Consider the following 22,282-nt stretch of genomic DNA (forward strand, 5'->3'; position numbering starts at 1 on the left):
ATATATTACTTGAGGAAATTGTCAAAGAAGTGGAAAACTTTGAGAATAAGCCTAAGTCCAATTTGGATGAAACCGAGATAGTCAATTTGGGAGATTTTGAAACAGTCAAAGAAACTCGCATAAGCATTCACCGGTCACTATCATAGAAAGAAGAGTACATTCGTTTCCTGAAAGAGTATGAAGACATTTTTGCAAGGTCTTATGATGATATGACTAGTTTGAGCACGTCTATAGTGGCTCATAAACTACCTACAAATCCGATGTTTCCACCTGTAAAGAAGAAACTCAGAAAGATCAAGTCGGATATAAGTCTAAAAATAAAAGAGGAAGTCACCAAGCAGATCAAAGCTAAGGTTATCAGAGTCGTTGAATATCCTACCTAGTTGGCTGACATTTTGCCAGTTCGAAAGAAGGATGGGAAGGTCAGAGTAAGTGTCGACTATCGGGATTTAAATAGAGCAAGTCCCAAAGAAGATTTCTCGTTACCCAACATACACATACTAATTGACAACTGTGCTAAACATGAACTCCAATCCTTTTGTGGATTGCTTCGCGGGATATCATCAAATCTGGATGGATGAAAAAGATGCCAAGAAGATAGATTTTATTACACAATGGGGGGTGTACTGCTATAAAATGATGTCGTTTGGTCTGAAGAATGCTGGGCCACTTATATGAGTGTCATGACAACCATTTTCCACGACATGATACACAAGGAGATAGAAGCGTACGTGGATGATGTCATCATCAAATCCAAGAAGGGTACAAATCACATAGCATACTTGAGAAAGTTCTTTGATCGGCTTCGAAGGTATAATTTGAAACTGAATCCCGCAAAATATGTCTTTGGAGTCCCTGCTAGAAAATTGCTAGGTTTTATCGTCAGTCGCCGAGGGATTGAACTAGACCCTTCAAAGGTCAAATCTATCCAAGACTTTCCACCTCCAAAGAGCAAGAAAGATGTGATGAGTTTGCTAGGGCATCTCAACTACATCAGCTGCTTCATAGCACAATCGACCATGATTTGTGAACTAATTTTCAAAATGTTGAAAAAAGATGGTGCAACAAGTTGGTCTGAAGAATGTCAAAAGGCTTTTGACAAATCAAGGAATACCTGTCCATACCACCAGTCTTGGTCCCGCCGAAACCTAAGAGACCTTTGCTACTCTATTTGTCCGTACTAGATAGGGCTTTCGGTTGTGTCTTGGGGCAACACGACGAGACGGGGAGAAAAGATTGGGCCATATACTATCTGAGTAAAAAGTTCACACCCTATGATGCACGGTATTCTTTGCTAGAACGTACCTACTGTGCATTAACATTGATAGCTCGGAAGTTGAGGCATTACTTTTGCGCCTATACTACATATCTCATATTAAGGATGGATCCTCTGAAATACATTTTCCAGAAACCCATGCCTACAGGGAAACTAGCAAAATTGTAGATACTGTTGAGTGAGCTCGGTATTTTTTATGTGACTCAGAAGGCAGTCAAGGGACATACATTAGCAGACCATCTTGCAAAAATCCTGTAGGAGGAGAATACGAACCACTGAAAACGTATTTTTCCGATGAAGAAATATCATTTGTAGGAGAAGATATCACCAAAACCTATGACGGTTGAGAATGTTCTGTGATGGGTCTGCAAATTTAAAAGGAGTGGGTATTAGAGCTGTTTTAGTATTAGAGACAGGCTAGCATTATATGGTATCCGCGAAGCTCAAGTTTCCGTGTACCAACAATATGGCAGAATACGAGGCTTGCATTTTGGGGCTTAATTTGGCCATTAATATGTCTATCCAGGAATTGCTGGTAATTGGTGATTTAGACCTTCTAGTGCATCAGGTTCTAGGAGAGCGGGCTACAAAGAATACTAAAATATTACCATATCTATATCATGTGCAAGAGTTGATGAAGAGGTTCACAAAGATAGAGTTCAAACATGTTTCGAGAATCCAGAATGAGTTCGCAGATGCATTGGCCACTTTGTCCTCCATGATACAGCACCCGAACAAGAATTTCATCGACCCTATTCTAGTAAGAATCCATAATCAGCTAGCTTATTGCGGTCATGTTGAAGACAAAACGGATGGGAATCCGTGGTTCCATGATATCAAGGAATACTTGGGCATACAAATAATAATCAGAAATGCACACTCCGAAGATTATCCAACCATTTCTTCCAAAGTGGAGGAATCATGTACAGGAAGACTCCAGACCTAGGATTATTACGGTGCGTTGACACCAAGGAAGCTTCTAAGTTGCTTGAAGAAATAAGTGCCAGAACTTGCGGGCCACACATGAACGGTTTCATTTTAGCCAAGAAGATATTGAGGGCAGGATATTTTTGGATGACTATGGAAATGGACTGCATCAGGTATGTCCAAAAGTGTCATCAGTGCCAAATACATGCAGATATGATACGGGTACCACTAAATGAACTCAATGCAATGAGTTCACCTTGTCCTTTTGCCTCTTGGGGAATGGATGTCAGTGGTCCGATCGAGCCCACCGCTTCGAACGGGCACATGTTTATTTTAGTGGCCATAGCTAGTTCACAAAATGAGTTGAGGCTGCATCTTACAAGGCTGTAACCAAGAAGGTCATCGCAGATTTTGTCAAGGATTATATTGTTTGCCAATTCGATGTACTAGAATCCATCATCACCGACAATGCCACCAACCTCAATAGTAACTTAATGAAAACTATGTATGAAGCCTTCAAAATCAAGCATAAGAATTTCACAGCATACAGGCCTCAAATGAATGGAGCTGTGGAGGCTGCCAACAAGAATAACAAGAAGATTCTAAGGAAAATGGTGAACAATCACAAGCAATGGCATGAGAAATTACCATTAGCCTTATTAGGGTATCATACCACAGTCCGCATATCAACAGAAGCAACTCCCTACATGTTGGTCTTTGGTACTGAAGTTGTCATTCCCGCCGAAGTCGAAATCTTTTCCTTAAGAATTATACAAGAAGCTAAACTCAGTGATGCAGAATAGATAAGAAGTCACTACGAACAATTAGCTCTTATTGACAAGAAAAGAATGAATGCGGTATGCCACTGTCAACTTTATCAGAATAGAATGGCCAAAGCTTTCAACAAAAAGGTCACACCCAGACAGTTTGCACCGGGGCAACTGGTGCTGAAGTGAATCTTTCCACATCAAGATGAAACAAAAGGGAAATTTTCACCCAATTGGCAAGGGCCTTACATGGTTCATAGAGTACTAACATGAGGAGCACTCATACTTGCAGAAATGGACAGAGAAGTTTAGCCAAAACCTATCAACTCATACGCAGTCAAAAGATGATATGTTTAAGATTGTTTACGTTTCTTTATCTGATATAACTGAACTACGCTTGACCTGATTACCGTTTAAGAGGGGATACGTAGACAGCCCTGTGGGTTCGGTCACATCTTAATAAAATCTTTATTTTCCCCATGGTCAAAAACTGGGGTAGAATTTTGAGGAGGACCCTCAAAATTCCAGAGCAAGCCCAGCTAATTTCATCATATGCAGAACGGCCGAAGAATCGCTTATTAAACTGGGGTAGAATTTTGAGGAGAACCCTCAAAATTCTAATACAAAGAATTCGCGATGTCTCTAAAGTGTCACGGTCATTGGTTTATCTAATTTACTTGATATTGCATACTACTACATTTTTAAATAACTATATTTATCAAATGCATGTATGTTTTTCGAAAACTTTATTTCTATGGTAGCCAAATGTTACCCAGGGATCAAACAGGATCTCCATAGCAAAGCAAGTAGGTGAAGGCACGAACCAACCTTCCCTGCAAAACTCATGATTTTTCTTTGAATGCAGGAACAAGGAATATTTGCAAATACGTACACACATGAAAATTACTATCTTCATAATAACAAGCTACCAAACGCAAACATGTCTCCAGATAAGAAATACTCTGCTATCAATCATTGTCTTTTCTTTACATGAGGCTAAGCATTGCCTCCCTAACTGCATAAGGCTAAGCATTGCCTTCCCCTACATGAGACTAAGCATTGTTTCCCATCTTGCATGAGGCTAAGCCCTGCCTCCTCAATTGCCTAAGGCTAAGAACTGTCTTTCCTTGCATGAGACTAAGCCCTGTCTCATTTCTTTGCATGAGACTAAGCATTGTATCCTCTTCTCGCATGAGGCTAAGCATTGCCTCCCTAATTGCATAAGACTAAGCATTGCCTTCCATTGCATGAGACTAAGCCCTGTCTTCTTTTATTGCATGAGACTAAGCATTGTCTCCTCTTCTCGCATGATTCTAAGCATTGCCTCCCTAATTCCATAAGGCTAAGCACCGCCTCTCCTTGCATCGAGACTAAGTATTGTCTCTTCTTCTTGCATGAGGCTAAGCATTGCCTCTCTGATTGTATAAGACTAAGCACTGCCTTCCTTGCATCGAGACTAAGCATTGTCTCGTCTTCTTGCATGAGGCTAAGTATTGCCTCCCTAATTTCATAAGGCTAAGCTCTGCCTTTCCTTGCCTAATACCGAATGCTATGCTACTTGAAATCCAGCACTATTTTCTATCTTTTATCGGGGCTAAGCTTTGCCCCCAATCTTACACAAGACTAAGCTCTGTCTTGTTTCGCTTCGCATATGACCAAGCATCATGTCCTTGCATCTCATGGGATGAAATATCGTCATTTCGTCCAAAGGTGTCATAGTCTGAAGGCATTATCCTTATAGCCGGAAGACACTATGTCATGGCCTGAGGATCTCTCAATATTGCACATCATTACTCAAAGGCGTCATAGTTCAGAGGCACCATTTTCATGGACCGAGAACATCATTTCATGGCCTGCGAATCCCTTATCATGCGATTCATGGCCCAGGACGTCATGGTCTAAGGACATCATCATCACTGTCCAAAGACAACCTTCATGGTCCAAAGGGAATTCGCATCATGTTTAAATTCTTGCAATAATCTGTATATCTGCATGCATCGTGTTTTAAGTTTTGTAGGTAATTCAGGAAGTAACCATTCTACCAACAGGAGCAATCTTCACTCCGGTTTCCGCTCATCACGTTTACATCCTACAATTATTCCAAACGGTAACTAACCCCCATCAATTACTCACTCTTCTCTATGGCTATTCAGATACTTTCTCTATAACACATCCATTACATATCAGATTCACATTCATAACTCCGCATAAATCCATCTGATACTATCTTTCACAAAAGAACCCTTTCCGAAACATACGACCATTCCTATAACAATTCCATCGTTTTCGTTCACCTTTGGGTCCAGAAATACACGCAGCCTGATTCTTGTAACACCAGGGATATGTAGGCAACTCAGGAACTAGGGTTCGGCCTCCATTTTAGTCATATCATTCGTTGTTCTATTCAGCCAAAACTAGTCATAATTTTCTTTACCCGATAATTCTTCCATCATTCCCGAGTAAAGAAGGGCAGCTGTGGATACTCAAATTTTCCCTCATATCTTTAAATTGTATATATACTTTCAAAATGATACATATGCATCATCATTTAGCTCATAAGCCTATACAAGCACTTTCCATAATTTTAAAAGGCTTTAAATCGATTTATTTCTGTATTTTATTATATAAATATTAAGTAATTATCCTTCAAATTATTTATGATAATTTAATCATCTAAACTTATTATTTACACCAACATGCATATTTTTAAATATTTTATTTCATTTCTCATAATTACATTTGCATTTTTAGGCTAATTGCATATTTTTGCAATAATAGCCTATATTCATGTAAAATTATATTATTTATGCAAAAAATATCTTTTTATATTTTTATAATGTTAAGTTATTATTTTTAATCATTTTAGTGCACAAATAATATTTCTGCTATTTATTAATTATTTTTAAAAATAATTTCTTGCTAAATATTGGGTATTTAAATAACAGTCCAAATTTTGCTTATTTTCGGACCCAAACTACCCAAATCTCTGGCCCAACCCCCCTAAGCCCAATCAAAACGACCCTAATTCCCAATCCAATCCAAAACATCGACCCAACTCCTCTTAAATCCTAGTCGTTGATCAAATGTGATCAACGACTCATAACGTTTCCCCCAATTTCTTCTTATAACCCAACCCCTAACCCTAGAGACATATTGTCTCTGCTCCATCGCCCTCACACTCTCTCATCTTCTACGAACCCTAGCTGTCTCACCCCCAAATCCTGTTGATGATGGGATGTTACTATCATTTGCTTACCATATTTGGGTTCCTTTGGTACTAGTTACTCGATTTTGGTATCACTTAGGTATTTGCCTAATTTTGGCAAATACCACCTCTATATCGGATGAGAATCGGCTCATCTTGAATATTTGTGTGATATTCCGTCCATATACGGGAGATGAACTGGATACTTCATACCAGTTGTCCGATTTTGAGTTTAAAACCCTAACTAGGGTTTGGAGTTTGATGCTTTCTCATTTTCTATTGTTTTATCAACTTGCATGTGAGATTTCTCCCTTTTCTTCGTCTGTATTTACTCGATTTCTTTCCTTACCTGTGTTTAATCAATTATTTTCCTTTTTTGTGCACCCGAATTTGCTACTATATAACACCTCCCCTTCCCTTTAGACAGGCCAAAATCGACATAATCTCACTAAAAATTTGAAACTTTGCTCTATGAATTCCTTATTATCTTGCTTTTTTTTTTGTGGTGGCCGGCTGAAAGCCAAGGCTACAGTTAATCTACTGTTCGAACTCTTCTGGACTCTTGTGGATCTTTTGCTCTTGTTTGTTGTTCGTTTAACTGGTAAGCGACTTGACTCTTGCAGTTTCATCCCTATGTATTCTTGACTTGCGTATGTTCTCACCTCTGGAATTCTTGGCTTAATATATTTTTTGGATTACTTTTGTGCACGAGTTTGTTAATTCTACTTTGTTCTAAGTTCGTTAGCATCTGCCTCTCCTCCTAATGCCACCAGTTTTGTGTTTGTCTAGGCCTAACTTGGGTAATCTGAGTGCATGGGTCTAGATATTTCCCTTATTCATGCTTATTTGTTTGTCTTTAACCTCTACAGTAAACGCTAGAATGTCTATATGACATGTTCACTAGCTATTTCATCACTCAGCATGCTCACTTGATCCCTATTCCCTATTAGTGACTGATTGAGAGATTAACAGTTACCTCAACCTATTTTTCATGCCCTGGTTGAACCATCTTGTGACATGATTTAGATCTTCTCTAGTTTTTTAGTCTATTATGACAATCCCAGAATACCCATATGTGATATTTGGTATGAGTTTTCTATCTTACACTGTTCTAAGTCCTTGCAATATTTGCATTGCATGCACAATGTGTTGGAATTTGTATTAAAATTATTTGTTATCGACTATAATCCCGCTTCTATACAAATATGTTTTCCAGTATGTCCTTTGTTCATTTGATACCTTGTTCTTCCATTGATTATAACAAAATATAGCATGACCCTAGGATGCATGTTTAGCTTAATCTGAACCTCTTAAGCCTCAATTAGTTTAGTGTCATGACTGCTAATCCTATAACTTGTTTCTTTCTCCCAACTCTTTCAACGTGTGGTTATCTATGTGGTGTTTTCCTATGTGTTGAAATCCTGCTAAACCTGCTGGCCTGTTTGATTAGTTGCTCTCCATGGCTATGTTTGGTTTAGGTTATAAGTGTGTTCCCCACTTCTGCCTCTCAACTATCGTCCATTCTCTCTCATTATCACTTATACCATTCTAAACTCCTTATTATTAGCCGGCTAAAAGCCAAGGCTATCAAGGATCTTGTTGCTGACCTCCCGAGTGTGAGCACTGCTCGGGGTCCATTTGTGGCCCTTGTGAACTCTGACACACTAGGATTTGGGTCTTTGATCGCTCCCTCTGATACTGAAACCTGCACTATCCCTGAATCTCCTATATTAACCTCTCTAGAGTGAGCACTGCCCTGGGTTCTTGAAGCCCTTGGGAACTCTGATGCACTAGGGTCCAAGGTTCTTTGCCATTTTTCCTCATTGCTCAACTTTGCCCCTTCTACCTACTGAATGAGCCAATGGGCTTGTGTACATGGCTGTTTCTTGAATCTTTGATGGCTACTGGTTTTTGGCTATGAAGATTATTTTCTAGGCTGTTGTGAAACTATGTGGACTTGAGATTGAAGGCCTAGCCAAACCGGGTATACTTTGGGCCTGCCTTAGGCCCACTATAGTATTTTGTAACTTTGTAATTTATTTCATTCATTGGGCCTGTAATAATGTTGTAAAAACAATTGGGGTGTTAGTAAAATTGGGGAAATGGATTTATTTTAATATTTGCATGAAACGGGTAGAAATCCTTCCTATAGGTATTTAATTTGCTCGAACATGTTCTGCTATTGTGCATGTTAGATAACCTTCCTATAGGTGTTTAATTCGTTTAACATACTCTGCTTCTACATGTTTGTTAGATATCATGCCTGTAGGAAATAAATGACCGATCTTTCAATTGCAGCATATTCACTAGATACCATGCTCGTAGGACTATCAGTTTATGTTATACAAATCTGCATTTTAGAAATCATGCCTACAGGATCTTAATTGGTTAATGTGTTGTTGTTATAATTACTCACTTAGGAGACATACCTATAGGAGATAAAACCAGTTTCAATGGCACCTTGCATTTGAAACTGTCTGCACGAGGTCACATAGAAACCATGTCTATAGGGCTTAATGGCTTTAATTTGGCCCAATTCTGAAATTGTCTAGCGCTTAATGTGAGAATTTGTTTGCGTGCATTTGTTGTCTAAGTGTGGAGGCCAACTTGAGTCCTTAATCGCTTTTACATGAAGTCCAATGTTTTGTATGTTGCTAGTTTTCTCATTTTGAGCAACCTAAGTTAAGTTTAGAACCACCCAAAATAGAGGTCCAAACGCCTCCTGCACCATAGGCATAGGACGAGTAGTGCAGGCATAAGGTATGACTTAGAATCAATTAGTACGCTTTAGGTAATAACTTAAAGATAGTAATCAGGTAGCAGGAGATGATAGTCTATGCCCGCTAAATAATACGAGTAACACCCCATCTCAAGGGAGATACGAAGTACTATTTATGTTGCACGGGGTGATCCTTTAGACTAAAAAACTTAGGACCCCCCTCCCATTTTGTCTTAAAATTAATTATTTGTTGGTAGATTTTTGATGCCCAACTTCTTGTCTTTCCCTCTTGTTTTGGATTTATTCATATAATTCAAGTTCGGTCGGGAACCACAATTGTGGACCTCGAAGAGTGTCTAACACCTTTTCTTTGAGATAATTTCGAGCCCTTACCTGATCTTTGGTGATGTTGACTAGTCAAACAGAGTTATTTGCAAATAGGTACCTTAATGCACCTCAAAATCGTTAGATGGAGACTCTCTCTTTTAACACCTTCCTTAAAAGAGTTGTCACGTGTCGAAATCCGATTTCGCGAGAAAGAGGGGCGCGACAACTTACACTCCTTTCACTATGTTGGTAACTCTTCTATTCTTGATTTCACAGTTTGCCAAGAACTCCACAATTTATGCTCGGGCTAGTTTTCCTTCCATCTAAAGGACCATGTCCTTCCAGCCTTGAAATTCTAGCTTCTCCAGTAGCATCACTATTCTTTCCTCCTCTAAGTCTCTAAGGAGTCTACTCTTCAAGATTATTTTTCTTCCAAACTTCTCCATCTTGTCCTATTCTTCATCAGTTTCCTCTTCTTCCTCACTCTCCTCTTCCACTACTTTCACTTTTTTTTATTTTCTGGCAGACCTGGTTCTTCTTGTCAAAGCAGAAGGTTTTGTGTCAATAGATTTTGTAGGGGACTTCTTTTTGGAAGTCTTTCTTTTATTTGCTTTTGGATTCATAACCTCCACTTCCTATGCCTCGTCCTCATTATGAAGGAACAGGTCCATCTCCTCAATTTCAATTATCTCAACTGGTTCAACCACTTTCTTTTTTTCCTTTTCAACATCTTTTCTTTTACTCTCTTCTAAGGCCCTTTCAAGTTCAGCCTCACTCTGGTTCCTCAAACTCCTTGTAGCTCTTCCTCTTGTAGGAGGAGCCTTTGCAGGGGTAGAAGAGGCAACCTTTCTCTTTTTGTGTGACCTAGCAATTCTAGGGATTTTAACTCCTGAACGTTTTTGTTTTTTTGGATTGTAGCTATAAGATACCCTTTTTAGTAAATCTTCGAGGGGTTCCTTCACAGATGGAACAGGTTCGTGGAAAGAACCTTTTCTTCAACCTAACCAACCCCTTAGCTGCACTTGCATCTCCAGATCTACTACCTCTTTCTTCTCTCTAGCTTTCTTCCTCCTCAACAGCTTCCTCACTCCATATTACCATTGCTCTTGTTTCCTTAGTCAAACCAACAGGAGTAGGCGAAGATTCAGCCACTCCTTCTTCTCCCTTTCCCTTGACATTTCCTTTGACACACTCACTCTTTTTTTTTCTTTTTTTTTACCAGCAATTTTACTAGACTCAGTAGTCTCTACCCTAGTAATAGTACCAACAAGAACAAATCTGTTCTCCATATTTTCAACCACATCAAAAATGACATCAGATGCAATATTTAGCCCAGAAGTTACCTGTTATGTTTCAGACGAAACAGGTTCTCCCCCTCAGTTGCAGACTTAAAAGATTCTTCTAATTTTTGGGGTTCCTTTGCTTGACTGGCCTTTAATTTGTCATCCAATTTCTTGGATAGTTCACTGCTAGCCACTGTCTTGCAAGTATATTGAATCGTCCTTTCATGGAGGAAAGGGTGGTTGAAGGTGTGGGTGCTGGTTCTTTCGGTGGTTCATATGGGTTTTCATGAGGGTTTTCCATTTCAAGTGTGCAGGAGAGATGTGTGTTTAAAAGATATGAGAGAAGATAGAGAGAATTGTTTAGAGTCTTGGATTTTTTTCAAAGATTAGAAGTGAAGAAATGGTTAAAGTCTAATCAATTTAAATAGGGAGAGTTGGAGAGGATAATAGCTACTTTCTGAAGCTCGGAAGTCCAATCAATTTGGGAAAGTCAATTTGAATAGACGTTGGACTCTTCCCTAGATTCTAGGCAATTATGGCGCGTGGGACTCTTTTGGTGAAACTGGTTCGTTTTTAGCGAATAGACTTGAGGGATATTGGGATTAAATGGGACTCATTTTTTATCATGATCCAAATACATTTATTTCAAAATATGTGGAGTGGAGAGTACATACCATATAATCCTGATGAACCAGGTTCTTCACTGAGAATTCTCTTGTGTAAGTCTAAATTTTCCTAGAAAATAAAGATAATATTATTAGAGATAAATGAGATATTTTAGCACATGTCACAAGAGTATACTAATAAAAGTATGATACTGAGCAAAATCTAATCTAATTATTTACAAAATTTACAAATTATCTAACCAATTATTGAGTTAGAACTGGTTCCTTTTAGGTAATATTAATTATCCCTAATTCTAACATGTTCATTTTAAAGTGATCTCTACTTAGAGCATTTGTGAAGATGTCAACTATTTGCTTGTCAGTAGTAAAAATTCCACAGTAATCAAACCTTTCTCATAGTTGTCCCTCAAAAGTGATGCCTAACATCTATGTGCTTAGTTCTTTTGTGATGAACAGGGTTCTTGGTCATACTAATTGTACTAGTATTTTCATAAAAGATGGGGATACAACCTACATCAATTTTAAAGTCCAACAATTATTTTTTGACCCACAGCAATTGAGCACAACATGAGGAAGCAACCACATACTCAGCTTCAGTAGTAGATAAGGCCACACAATTTTGCTTTTTGGTGGCCCAAGACATGAGCCAAAAAAGTGTACCATAACTAAAGTGCTCTTTCTATCCACAAGAAAACATGCATAATCAGCATCAGCATCAGCATATCCCACTACGTTGAAATTACTACCTTTTGAGTACCATAGGCAGAGATCAGTGGTGCCTTTTAGGTATCTCAAGATCCTCTTGACAACAGTCAAGTGAGACTCCTTTAGATTTGCCTGGGATCTAGCACAAAGGCATGTACTGAAAACAATATCAGGTCTACTAGTAGTGAGAAATAAAAAAGAGCCAATCATTCCCCTATAGTCTTCTAATCAATAGATGAACCAGGTTCATCTATATCCAGTTTTGTGGCTGTTGCTATAGGAGTGTCAATTTCTTTTTAATCTTCCATTTTAAACCTTAAGCAACTCCTTCACATACTTATGCTGATGGATCATAGTTCCATTTGAATTTTGCTTAATTTGTAAGCTTAAAAAGAAATTAAGCTCACCCATCATAGTCCTTTCAAATTCACTCCCCATTAGCTTAGCAAATTATGTACTTAACCTATCTCTAGTTGCTCCAAAAATTGTATCATTGACATATATATGAACTACCAAGAGATCTTTACCTTTTTCTTTCAAGAATAAAGTATTATCAATTTTACCTCTCTTATAGTCATTCTCAAATAGGAATTTAGACAATCTTCCATACTATGATCTTGGAGCCTGTTTGAGCCCATAATGTGCCTTGTCAAGCATGTACAAATGATCAGGACATTCCTTGCTTTCAAAGCCAGAAGGTTGCTTGACAAATACTTCTTCCTTTAGATAGCCAATGAGGAAGGCACTCTTGACATCCATCTGATGGAGAGTAAATTCCATGTAAGCAGCAGATGCTAAAAGGAGTCTAATTGCTTCCAATATTGCAACTGCAGTAAAAGTCTCATCTTAGTTTATGCCCTCGTCTTGACTATATCCTTGAACCACCAATCTTGCCATGTTCCTTGTAACTGTTTCATCTTTATCAAGTTTGTTTCTGAAGACCCATTTAGTGCCAATCATTGATCTGTCTTTGGGCCTTGGTACCAGATGCCAAACTTGAATTCTCTCATGCATTCACCCAGTCTGCATCCTGGAAAGCCTCAAAAAATATTTTAGGTTTAGTAAGAGATAAAAAGCATCAAAAGCACATAAGTTCTTCAAAGAAGATCTAGTTTTGATTCCAGAGGTTGGATCAGTGATTATGTTCCCAATGGGATAAGAACTTTTATACTTGTAAGGTTTCACAACTAGCTGGTTTCCCTTAAATGTTCCTTTAATGTTTTGTTGCTGAGGAACAAGTTCATGGACAGGTTCCCTCGATATTTGAGGATCAGTTCTTCTTTGTTCAGTTCCCCCTGTCAGGTTGCCCTCGGTGGAAGGACCTGTTCCATCACCTGGTTCTTCTTCTGGTGCAGCTTCAGGCTGGGCTGTAGTTTCATTTGAGTTTCTTACCAGCTTAATGGCTTTATCATCTTGTTCCTGCCTCTCAAAAAGAATGTTAGTTTCATCAAAAACAACATGTACACTTTCTTCTGCACATATAGTTCTTTTGTTATAAATCTTATATGCTTTACTATGTGAAGAATATCCCAAGAATACTCCCTCATCACTTCTGGGATCAAATTTACCTAGGAAGTTTTTTCCATTATTGTGCACAAAGCATTTTCATCCAATTCCCTAAGATGGGATATATTTGGCTTTCTCCCTTTAAGTAACTCATAGGGAGTCTTCTCAACAAGAGGTCCACTGATGCACCTATTTATGATGTAGCATGCAGTGTCCGCAACTTTTTCCAAGAAGCTGTGGGGCAGTTTACTAGCAAGTAGCATAGTCCTAGCAATTTTCTCCAATGTCCTATTCTTTATTTCAACTACTCCATTTTGTAATGGAGTTCTAGGAGCAGAACATTTATGATTTATGCCATGCTCATCACAAAACTCGGCAAATTTAGTATTCGCAAATTCAGTACCATGATTAAACCTAGTTGATAAAAGTTGATTACCTAGTTGTTTCTGAGTTTTTCTAATAAATGAAGTGAGCATGTCAAATGTTTTATCTTTAGATGTAAAAACAGTGTCTAAGTAAACCTAGAGTAATCATCAACAAGCACCATAAGATATCTCTTGCCACATCTGCTCAATGTTCTCATTGGTCCACATAGATCCATATGGACCAGTTCCATCGTCCTGGTAGTACTACCATTTTCTTGCTTTTAAAAAAGGATCTTACCTGCTTCCCCCTTGCACAAGCCTCACAAACTTTATCTTCCTTGAACTTAATATTAGGCAATCCTATCACCAAGTCCTTGGAGACTATTTTTTTGAGTTGGTTTAGACTGGCATGTCCAAGTCTCTTGTGCCAATGTGCTTTGAGCAGCCACTATCCATGTACTATATTTGGCTGCTTCTCTTCACTTAGACCAACAAAAACAAATCAGGGGTTAGTCCCCAGAACATAATTTTTGTTCTTTTGATATGCCTTTTTTTGTAGTGAAATCACTCTTGTAGTGACCAGTATTTCCACAGTGTGTGCAAATCTTATTCTCAGGGAATGTGAGGTACTTTCTTTTGGGATCCCACGTAGGTGCAAAGTTCCCAAAGCTCAGTCCTCTTCTGTTGCTACTATGATGTTCTTGTAGCCATGAAAGTGCATTAGAGGACTTGTTCCATTTACAAGTCTTGTCTAGCTCATGCTTGACCTTGTTCAGATCCTCCTTTAAGACTCTTACAAGTTCATCCCTTTTATATAACTCATCTTTCATTTTACCTACATTTTCTTCTAAAGTGAGTTATGTGTGACCAGCTGTCTCTTTACCTGTTCCTAATTTCAATTTTAGATTTTCAGATCTAAGTTCTAGGGCAGTTGTATCAAGCGCATGAACATGGTTCTTTAACACAGTAGTTTCACTTTCAGTTTCACAAGTCCTAAGTTTCAGGTTTTTGCACTTAGCTTTCAAAATCATACATTCTTTTGACAGGTGTTCTTTTTCGTTATTCACATCCTTGTATTCATCAATCTACTCTAGCAATAATTCAGATAATCTTTCTTTAGATAGAAATTTAATTTTGTCTTTGAGATGAAAGACACTTACCTTAGTTTCTTCATCAGATTCTCCAATAGCCATTAATTCTTGTTCATCATCGCCATCATCATCTGAGCTTTCATCTGAGTTTTTTGCCCAAGCAGCGACCATAACCTTGGTTGATTCTTTGTTGTTGCCTTTCTTGGGATGAAGCGATTCCTTCTTCCTGTTCCTTTGTTCAGCTCTTTCCTTCTTCCATTCAATCTCTCACAAAGGATAGTTTTTGATCATGTGATAAGTCTTTTCACACTTATAGTAGCCATTATTGGTTTGCTTCTTCGAAGCTTTTGCCTTGCTGTAGCTTCCACTTCTTAATGAACCCTTTCCTCTCCTTAGGTACTTGTTGAAGTCTTTGGTGATCATTGCCATTTCATCATCTTCCAGATCAGAACCTTTAGTGATTTTGAGTGCCAAACTCCTTTCCTTATTAGGTACATTCATTTTCATGGTTTGTCTCTTAAGTTCATAGGTAGTGAGATTCCCAATCAATTCATCCAGAGGTAGAGTGACAATATTCTTTGATTCCCGGATGGCATTGATCTATCTTTCCCAAGTAATTGGCAAGACCCTAGTAAGTATCTTCTCAACTCTTTCTTCTCTAGGGATAATCCTTCCAAGATATTTTAGTTCATTTGTCAATGTAGTGAACCTTGTGTACATCTCCTGAATGGTTTCTCCATCCTCATAGAAAAGTTTTCATACTGAGAGTACAGTAGAGTTGCTCTAGCTCTTTTCACCTGAGTTGTTCCTTTATGGACCACTTGCAGTGTGTCCCGAATTTTCTTAGTAGTGGAACAACCTTAAATTTTGTTGTACTCATCTGGAACAAGTCCACAAACAAGCCATTTCTTGGCTTTGACATTCCTTTTCCACTTCTTCAGATTCTCGGCATTGCAATCAGCTTTTGTCTTTGGCACATCTACTCCTTCAATATTTTTCTTGAAAGTAGCCAGTGGACCATTAATGACAATGTCCCATAGCTCATAGTCCTCTCCTTGTATGTGATCTCTCATTCTTGACTTCCACCAAGAGTACTACTGACCATTAAAGAGTGGTGGCATAGCAATGAATTGCCCTTCCAAGTTTTCAGGTGGTGCACTCATCTTGCTCTTCACCTATAGTGTTATCCTCTTCAAGGATAACCTGATCTGATACCAATTGATATTTTGTACTTTAATACCACACAAGAGGGGGTGATTTCTGAGGTTTCCAATTTTTTGCGTGCACATATTATAGAAGGACCTGGTTCTTCTACGTGTTCCTTACACTACAATTACGGAATAGCAAATCCAGAAAGTAAAGAACATAAGTATTTTTATGTGGAAATCACCTGACTCAAAAGGTGAAAAAACCATGACCTACTTTCCAGTAGGATTTTTCCCAATACTCCACTAAATCATTGAGCCAAAAAATAGCATTTACAAAACTCTTGTAAATCTAAGGATTACCTCTAATCCTTTGTGGCAACCAGCCTCAGGCTGTTGCGACAACTTCAAGTTAACTCTAACTTGAATAATACACTCAAAGTACCTAGTACAAATGCTTCTAGAGAAAGATGAAAGGTGCAACTCAAAAGCCCTACTACAATGAAACTAGAATAAAAGATAGACACTTGGAACTGGTTCTTCTATCTGGTTCATGTAGCTTTAGGTTTGTACACTAGAAACACACAGGAATTGCTTGCAAAATACCTTGCAATTTTGCTCACAACTCTTGTTTAACTTCAGCGTTTGTGCGCACCTGTAATAGAGAACACAACTGATATATATATATATTGAGAGTTAATAGAATACGAATTAACTAGAGTTCTAATGTTTTACTCTTCCTTGGTGGAATTGTTCTAGTTATCTTCAACCTCTAACTCCTCCTTTATCTAGGATAGAGTTCTCTTCAAGTAATAAGTCCTGCTTCTTATTAATTTTGCAACCTTTTCTATTACATTTCGCATTTTCATACGTTACAGTTTTGTCGTAAGTTAATCGACGTAGATTTGGGAATGAGATTATTTTTGAGGTTATAAGCATTTATTCTATTTATAACAGGCGATAAGTAAGTGCTGTGAAGGTTAAAGTGTAAAAAAATCAAAGAAAATGAGTTTCCTTAAAGGTTGTCAATTTGGGATAAAATACGGTCCGAGCTATAATACCCGGTATTTATGGACTAGTACCATACAAGATACCATATGACCATGATAGTAAGGTACATAAAGTGTGTTAAAAGTGATTAGTATTTTAAGTAATTTGAGATAATTCTTAATTATGTGGGTAATTAGTAATTTTAGTGGGAGATTAACTAAGTAATTAACATATTTGGATAAGCTTAATCTCTCCCCCCCCCACCCACAACGTGCCAGCAAGTTATGCCCCATTCGTGACTCTTAACTTACATTACAAGATGGAATATTTAGAGGGACTTTTGGCTAAGCCATCACCTAAGTGGGGCGCACACCCACTAAGGTAAAAGATATCTCAAAATTCACAAAGAGAGATATATCTAATCTTTATAGCAATGTAAATTGTTTCAACAAACTCAAACAAAATGTTAGCAATGTGATTTGCTACAAAATTCATACAAGACTACTTAGCAACGTGAGAATTGTGATTCTAAGGGAGTACGGTGCAATTTTTATCAAGAATATCATACGTATTTTTTCTTACTTCCATCTGCCGTTATGTGTTTTTCACAAAAGACGTGAGTTAGAGGGATTGTTAAAAGAATCAACTCAGGTATGTTAAGGTTATCCCTTCTTTCTTTTTAGTATGATTCATATGATACAAATGAAACGAGCAAATGCACAGCTTTCATAAATGACTCTATTCATAGAAGTACTAGGGGTGCCCATGTTCTTGATTCCCCATGTGAATTATTATTATATTTTCTGTTCATGGGTCTAAGAAAAATACGTAGTTGATAAAGTTTATCGGAAAGGCATATTGATCTTCTTACATTCCGAGAAATCTTATTAATATAATTGTTATGCATTTAATTCATTTATACATGTACATTGACCCATGACCAGATTGCATTATATACGTGTATATTATATGTATATGGGATATGGAAAAAGGTTACGGCATTATATACGCACCACCACCTGATCAGTTGGTATACGTTGATGATTTTGCCCATAGAGGCCGAGATGATATGATGGGATGCCCTCAGAGGCTTGATGATGTTATGTACACCTATACCTATGCATGACACGACATTTATATGCACGATCATGACATTATAAATGTTTCAGGATTCACAAAGTTAGTGAGACCTACAGCGGAATTCTTTACTCCATGTTTTATCTATATCTTTTATGTACTGATTTTCATGCCTTACATACTCAGTAATTATTCGTATTGATGCCCCTATTTCCCGGGGCCTGCATTTCATGCTCGCAGGTGAAAGTAGATAGGCTGACGGTCCCCCTTCTTAAGATCATTGATCAACGAGAGTTGGTGTGATCCATTTGATCCGGCGCTGCTTTGAGTTTTGGTATGATGTGTTTGTATACATATATGGGTATGGCGGGGCCTAGTCACGTCCGTTATACAGTTGTACACTCTATTATAGGTCTGTAGACAGTTATGTGTAGTTAGATAGTATGTGGCCTTGTTGGCTTCCAGTCTTGGATGTGTAGTTGTCTATAGTAGTCTTGCCTGGTCGCCCTACCGTATTCCGCATATATATGTATATATGTCTTTTAGACATGTTTTCCTCACATATGTCGTTCACATAATTCAGCAGTTTATTAATATATGATATTCATGTCATACCCTTAATTCATGTTTATATCGTAAATGCATGCTTAGTGGTGTATGGGTAGGGCTCGGGCACTCGTCATAGCCTATCAGTTTGGGCCGCGACCAAAGTGGTATCAGAGCAGTTCTGTCCTAGAGTTGTCTACAGACTGTGTCTATTAGAGTGTTATTTGTGGGTGTGTTGTGCACCACACTTATAGACATGAGGCTACAAGACATATAGGATTTTATCCTCCCTTCTTATCCAAAATTGTGTGATATAAGAATCCATTTTCCTAACGATATATTATGCTTTCAGCGATGCCGAAGAAGGCTACTCCACCAAGAAGGGCAAGTCTGTGGCGTATGAGATTACTAATCGAGCACCAATAGTTACCAGGGCTCGGGGAGAGTCTGAGTGAGATTCCATCTTAGACTCCACATACCTCACCCTCTCCAGAGGAGCTCCGAAGGGCACCAGCTCCAGCACCTGCCCCTGTACATCCAGCTCCTCATTCGGGTGCACCGGTTCAGGTAATGAGAGAGGCTATTCAGCTATTAACTCGATTAGTAGCCGCACAGGCTCGATGTTAGGAAGTAGGTATTAGTCATGCAGATAGGTCCGTCAGTGCGAGGGTTCATGATTTCATTAATTTGGACCCTCCGATATTTACTTGAGCAGATCCAAACGAGGACCCTCAGGTATTTATCAATAGGATGAAGAGGACCTTGAGGGTAATGAAGGCCACTGCGACTGAGTCAGTTGAGCTAGCTTCCTATAGACTTCAAGATGTTGCAGTTAATTGGTACGAGTCTTGGTAGTTGTCCAGAGGTGAGGATGCCCCTCCAGCGGTATGGCGGGAGTTTATAGAGGTTTTTCTTCGTCATTATCTGCCACTAGAGATTAGATGGGCGGGATTTGATAGGTTCTTGACCCTTCGACGAGGTAACATGAGTGTTCGGGAGTACAGTCTTCAGTTTGATTTGTTGGCCAGGTATGCTTCCACTGTTGTATCTAAGATGGAGTATCGGGTTCACCGGTTCATGATAGGGTTGGGCCGCACTTGCTTAATGATTGTATTCAGTCTCACTTCAACCAGGCACAGATATTTCTCGTATTCAAGCATACGTTCAAGGTGTAGAGGAGCGTAAGCAAAAGCAGAGGGCCGATCGTGAGCATGATAGGGTCCAGAGTAAGAGGGTGAGATCTTCGGGTCCTTCTGGTAAGTTTCAAAGTGGTCAGAGACAACAATACCCGAGGTATCCAGCCCAGATATCGGCTATTGCACCCCCTCAGTTTGCCGATAGGAGATTTGATTGTTCCATATATTCAGGACCTAGTCAGAATTCCAAGGCCTCAAGTTCTCAGTATAGGGGTAAATTAAGTTAGATGAGGTCGCCCTTGCCACGATGTGCTCAATGTGGTAAGCAGTATGTCAAGTAGTGTCGTATGGGGTTGGGTGTTTGTTATACTTGTGGTTATCCAGGCCACGTTATGAGGTATTGTCCGACGAGAGGTGATACAAGCATAGTTCAGCCAGCGGGGTCTGTAGCTGGTTTGTCATCATCATTACGCCTCATAGGCAAGGTTCACAAGCACCAATTGGTCGTGGTAGAGGCAGAGGTGGAGCATCTAGCTCAAGCGGTCCTCAAAACCGCATATATGCATTAGCAGGACAACAGGATTAGGAGTCATCACCTGATGTTGTTACAGGTATATTATTAGTCTCCTCATATGATGTATATGCATTGATTGACCCAGGTTCCACCTTATCATATGTTACTCCGTTGGTTGCTAGTAAGTTTGGAATAAAACCAGAGTTGGTTAAACCTTTTAAGGTGTCCACACTAGTTGGAGATCCAATGATAGCTAGGCAGGTATACAGATATTGTATAATAGTAGCTCATAGTCGATCTACAGTAACAAACCTAATCGAGTTAGATATGGTAGAATTTGATGTTATAATGGGTATGGATTGGTTGGCTTATTTTTATGCCAACGTTGATTGTAGATCAAAGATGGTCTGATTCCAATTTCCAGGGGAGCCTGTTTTGGAATGGAAAGGTAATACGGCATCGCGGTGAGGCCGATTTATTTCCTATCTCAAGAAAAGGAAGATAATTAGAAAGGGCTATATTTATCACTTAGTTCGGGTTCAGGATGTGAAAGTAGAGTCACCAACCATTCAATCTATCCTTATCGTTAATGAGTTTCCCGATGAGCTTTAGGGTCTTTCGCCAGAGCAAGAAATTGAGTTTGCTATTGACCTATTACCAGATACTCAGCCAATATCTATTCCTCCCTATAGAATGACACTCGCAGAACTGAGAGAATTGAAGGAAAAACTAAGGGACTTGCTTGAAAAAGGTTTTATCAGACCTAGTACAATCATCGTGGGGAGCACCTGTGTTATTTGTAAGGAAGAAAGATGGTTCCTTGCAGATGTGTATTGATTAAAGACAGTTGAATAAGGCGATAATCAAGAAAAAGTACCTGCTCCTGAGGATTGATGATTTATTTGATCAGTTGCAGGGTGCCAAGTGTTTCTCGAAGATAGACTTGAGGTCTGGGTCCATCAGGTAAAGGTTAAGGAGATAGATATTCCGAAGACAACACTCAGGACCAGATATGGGCATTTTGAGTTTCGCATTATGTCATTCGATTTGACCAATGCCCCAATAGTATTCATGGATTTGATGAACCGTGTGTTCTGACCCTTTCTAGATCTGTTCGTGATTGTATTTATTGATGATATATTGGTATATTCCCGTTCCAAGCATGCAAATCACTTGTGTACTATGCTCAAAGTTCTATATAAAGGGAAGTTGTATGCGAAATTCTCTAAATGTGAATTCTGGTTCAATTTTGGTTCAATTTTGTAGCTTTCCTTGGGCATATTATTTCAGGTGAAGGTATCCGGGTTGATACACAAAAGATTGAGGCAGTAAAGACTTGGCCTAGACCTACGATACCGACGGAGGTTCGTAGCTTCCTTGGCGGAGGTTCGTAGCTTCCACGGCTTGGCATGTTATTATAGGAGATTTGTAGAGTGATTTTCTTCTCTTTCAGCACAATTGATCAAGTTGACTCAGAAGGGAGCAAAGTTTTAATAGACTGATGCTTGCGAACGGAGTTTCCAGACATTGAAGGACAGATTAACTTCAGCACCGATTCTAACGCTCCTAGAGGGGACCGATGGTTATGCTATCTATTGTGATGCTTCAGGCGTTGGATTGGGTTGTGTACTAATGCAGCATGGTAAGGTTGTAGCTTATGCTTTTAGACAACTAAGAAAGCACGAGAGGAATTAACCGACCCATGATTTAGAGTTAGCCACGGTGATTCATGCACTAAAGATGTAGAGGCACTATTTGTATGGCATTCATGTTAATATCTATACAAATCATAAGAGCCTTTAGTATATATTCAAGCAAAAGGAATTGAATTTACGCCAAAGGAGATGGTTGGAGCTACAGAAAGACAATGACGTTGATATTTTATACCATCCAGGGAAGGTGAATGTAGTAGCCGATGCCCTCAGCCTTTACGTGTTTTTCGCAAAAGACGTGGGTTAAAGGGATTGTTAAGAGAATCAGCTCAGGTATGTTAAGCGTATTCCTTATTTCTTTTTGGCATGATTCATATGATACAAACGAAATGAGCAAACGCACAGCTTTCATAAATGACTCTATT

General features: G+C 38.8%; 1 protein-coding gene across 1 annotated transcript; it reads left to right on the plus strand.

The window, feature by feature from the left end:
- The first annotated feature begins 1,742 nt into the window (after nucleotides 1-1,742).
- Nucleotides 1,743-2,222, plus strand: LOC138869751 (uncharacterized). Its single transcript, XM_070147412.1, has one exon. It carries the CDS (start codon nucleotides 1,743-1,745, stop codon nucleotides 2,220-2,222), a length of 480 nt encoding a protein of 159 aa, XP_070003513.1.
- Nucleotides 2,223-22,282: the final 20,060 nt, after the last annotated feature.

This window comes from Nicotiana sylvestris, chromosome 1 (assembly GCF_000393655.2).
Source record: "Nicotiana sylvestris chromosome 1, ASM39365v2, whole genome shotgun sequence".
NCBI classification, from domain to species: Eukaryota; Viridiplantae; Streptophyta; class Magnoliopsida; order Solanales; family Solanaceae; genus Nicotiana; species Nicotiana sylvestris.